The sequence below is a fragment of the Oncorhynchus keta genome, unplaced genomic scaffold, assembly GCF_023373465.1.
Source record: "Oncorhynchus keta strain PuntledgeMale-10-30-2019 unplaced genomic scaffold, Oket_V2 Un_contig_3867_pilon_pilon, whole genome shotgun sequence".
Taxonomy (NCBI): Eukaryota; Metazoa; Chordata; class Actinopteri; order Salmoniformes; family Salmonidae; genus Oncorhynchus; species Oncorhynchus keta.
Genome location: NW_026287473.1, coordinates 1 through 3,400, shown reverse-complemented (window position 1 = coordinate 3,400; position 3,400 = coordinate 1). Strand labels below are relative to the sequence as shown.

General features: G+C 47.5%; 1 protein-coding gene across 1 annotated transcript; it reads right to left on the bottom strand.

Moving 5' to 3' along the window:
- Positions 1-1,116: 1,116 nt before the first annotated feature.
- On the bottom strand, positions 1,117-3,357 carry LOC118380843 (solute carrier family 40 member 1-like). Its single transcript, XM_052508800.1, has 2 exons — positions 2,715-3,357; positions 1,117-1,508 (listed from the first exon to the last, which is right to left on the bottom strand). The coding sequence occupies exons 1-2, from the start codon at positions 3,355-3,357 to the stop codon at positions 1,243-1,245; spliced, it is 909 nt and encodes a 302-aa protein (XP_052364760.1). The 3' UTR covers positions 1,117-1,242.
- Positions 3,358-3,400: the final 43 nt, after the last annotated feature.

The window sequence follows — 3,400 nt, the reverse complement described above, 5'->3', positions numbered from 1 at the left end:
TAATGATATAATGTGTTAATCAATAGGCACTGAAATGCGTCTTAGTGATTGATTTGAAAGCTAGGCACATGTCTGCCTGATTCATCCACAGAGAAACAGACCAGGAGAAGATGACACTACAGCCTTCCTCTTCTGTCCATCAAGGGGGTCTCCTTTATAATGTTCAGTATCTCACAATCTGACACCAACTTCCCTTTAGTTTTCCTTTTGGACTTCCTGTATTTCCAAGTGGACGGAGCAGTAACATGTTTGCCTTGTTAAAGTTGTTAAGTCTCGTTTCTTCTTCTTTTTGTTACTGTCACCTGCTTCACCATGAACCAGTTCTTTACTGTGTGAGGGTTAGAAAAATACATCAATTCATCCAATTCCCATCCAAACTCTGAGTAGGTCAACAGACTGCCATAATGAAGCTCTTGCAGTAATACAAAATTGCTGGAAAGGCGTGTTCTGCTGCTGCTGCCTCAGCCTGCCCTCTGTGCCCTTTTCCTGAGGTGGGAGAACCTACCACGGTAGGGGTCCAACACTAAGGTGGGAGAACCTACCACGGTAGGGGACCAACACTACGGTGGGAGAACCTACCACGGTAGGGGACCAACACTACGGTGGGATAACCTACCACGGTAGGGGACCAACACTACGGTGGGAGAACCTACCACGGTAGGGGACCAACACTACGGTGGGAGAACCTACCACGGTAGAGGACCAACACTAAGGTGGGAGAACCTACCACGGTAGGGGACCAACACTAAGGTGGGAGAACCTACCACGGTAGGGGACCAACACTAAGGTGGGAAAACCTACCACGGTAGGGGACCAACACTAAGGTGGGAGAACCTACCACGGTAGGGGACCAACACTACGGTGGGAGAACCTACCACGGTAGGGGACCAACACCGCATTTGTTGCGACCACCTCAACCTATGTACAGAAGGGAAAAGGTGGATCTTACTTTAGTTAACCTGAGTTCTAGTTTGTTACTGTATCTTAGCACTTGGCCGTACTACACCTGACCATGCAGGGAGATAACAACCAGGTTGGGGAGGACACGACAGACACTTGCTGTGTTGTGCTGTGATGAATGAATGGCTGGATGGTGGGGAAGGAGTGTTACGGTATTGTATTGTTGCCTAGCAATGAGAGCCCAGAGGGAACAAGAGAGAAGAGACATTCACTTCACAGGCAGGCGCAGGCAGAGTGGAGTCTTTGGGCACATGCTTTGTCACGGAAAGCCGCACGGCCTCCCTACGTGTCCAGGCATCCAGCAGCTTTCCTCTTGGCTTTGCGTGCGTATAGGAAGTACATTGTGTGTCCTGTGGTGATGAACACTACAGAGATGATGACCAGGATGCCAAAGTGCTGGGGCTGTGGAGCAGAGATGACCATGATGAAGTGGAGAAGGTCCATCAAGTAGTTCATGGAGCTCTGGACCCCGTTGACCACACCACGTTCTGACTCACAGATGTTCTCCTGAAGCAGCTGGGTCACGGTCAGGTCAAAGGACCACAGACCTGGAACACACAGGATACACAGACAATGGTCAGTGGTTGCATTGGTCTATACAGATAGACTACTACACTATGGTCTATACAGATAGACCACTATACTATAGTCTATACAGATAGACTACTAGACTATGATCTATACAGATTGACCACTATACTATAGTCTATACAGATAGACTACTAGACTATGATCTATACAGATTGACCACTATACTATACTATACGGCAGCGTAGCCTAGTGGTTAGAGCGTTGGACTAGTAACCGGAAGGTTGCGAGTTCAAACCCCCGAGCTGACAAGGTACAAATCTGTCGTTCTGCCCCTGAACAGGCAGTTAACCCACTGTTCCCAGGCCGTCATTGAAAATAAGAATATGTTCTTAACTGACTTGCCTGGTTAAATAAAGGTAAAAACAAACAAAATACTAGAACGAATTGCAAACATCTCTGAAGCTGGAGACTAGCTTTAAGCACCAGCTGTCAGAGCATTTTACAGATCACTGCACCTGTACTTAGCCTATTTGTAAACAGCCCATTTTGTTTGTATCTACCTCATCCCCATACTGGTATTTATTTATTTTGCTCCTTTGCACCCCAGTATCTCTACCTGCACATTCATCTTCTGCCGATCTACCATTCCAGTGTTTAATTGCTATATTGTAATTACTTCGCCACCATGGCCTATTTATTTCCTTAACTTACCTCATTTGCACTCACTGTATATAGACTTTTTGTTTTCTTTTTTTCTACTGTATTATTGACTGTATGTTTTGTTTATTCCATGTGTAACTCTGTGTTGTTCTATGTGTCGAATATCTACGCTTTATCTTGGCCAGGTCGCAGTTGCAAATGAGAACTTGTTCTCAACTAGCCTACCTGGTTAAATAAAGGTGAAATAAAAATAAATAAATACAAACTATAGTCTATATAGATAGACCACTATACTATAGTCTATATAGATAGACCACTATACTATAGTCTATATAGATAGACCCCCACATTCTGTCATCAAAACTGGTAAAAATATTCCGGTATAATACAAAAATGATTATCTTCCAACACTATTTGAACTAATTTACTGTTGAGTCTCAAAAGAACTGAATACCCACAGCCTATGGTAGAAACATGCATAATACAGTTGCTATTGTTAAGCTGTGGATCAGCAACTCAAACCAATTGTGAAGGGCCTGGGTCAGCTCGTCCCTCTTACCCACCGATGCGTGCTGTGATGACCCCCAAGAACAGCAGGATTATAGAGATGTAGGAGTCTGGCTCCATGCCTGATGGCATATTCTCAAACAGCACTGTGTTGTTGGTCCAGTGGATGGACGAGCGGTCGGGCAGCAGCGGCTGATTAATGCCACCCCGCATCGGGTAGGTGTGTTTCTGCCTCTGGCCCTCCACCATCCCCCCGGCCGCCGACAACGTTGAGTTGGCGTTGGCGTCCAGGAAGGGCCTGAGCAGGCGGAGGTCCATGGGGCTGCCGGGGGCGAACACAGAACACACACACAGCAGCAGACAGCAAAGATGGAGACAACTGGAGATGATGCCTGTGTTGACTAAACCGTAGGCCTTCCTCAGCTTGGTGAACATGATGGTGCCCATGAGGCCTGTTATAGCCGAGACCCCCATCAGCAGACTGAGCAGGGAGCCACTGATGCCCTGGGTGTAGGCGTAGCCCGTGGTGATGCAGTCGAAGCCCAGGACAGTTGTGTAGAGGAAGGCCAGGCCCATCCCAGCCAGGAAGACATCCTGGCGGTAGTAGGCCCTCCAGCCGTCCTTACAGGTACTCAGCAGCCAGCGGAAGCGTCCAAAACACAGAGGCAGGTTGGTGATCTCCTTGAGGTTCAGGCTCATGTCGTCATCACTGAGGCCCGGGGCTGATGTCACCACCTCACTA

Bases quoted from the DNA above. Each gene is read 5' to 3' on its own strand.
- LOC118380843 (XM_052508800.1), bottom strand. From the start codon at position 3,357: ATGAGCCTGAACCTCAAGGAGATCACCAACCTGCCTCTGTGTTTTGGA. The intron at 1,509-2,714 runs GTGGGTAAGAGG...TGTGTGTTCCAG, and splicing joins GGTCATCACAGCACGCATCG to GTCTGTGGTCCTTTGACCTG.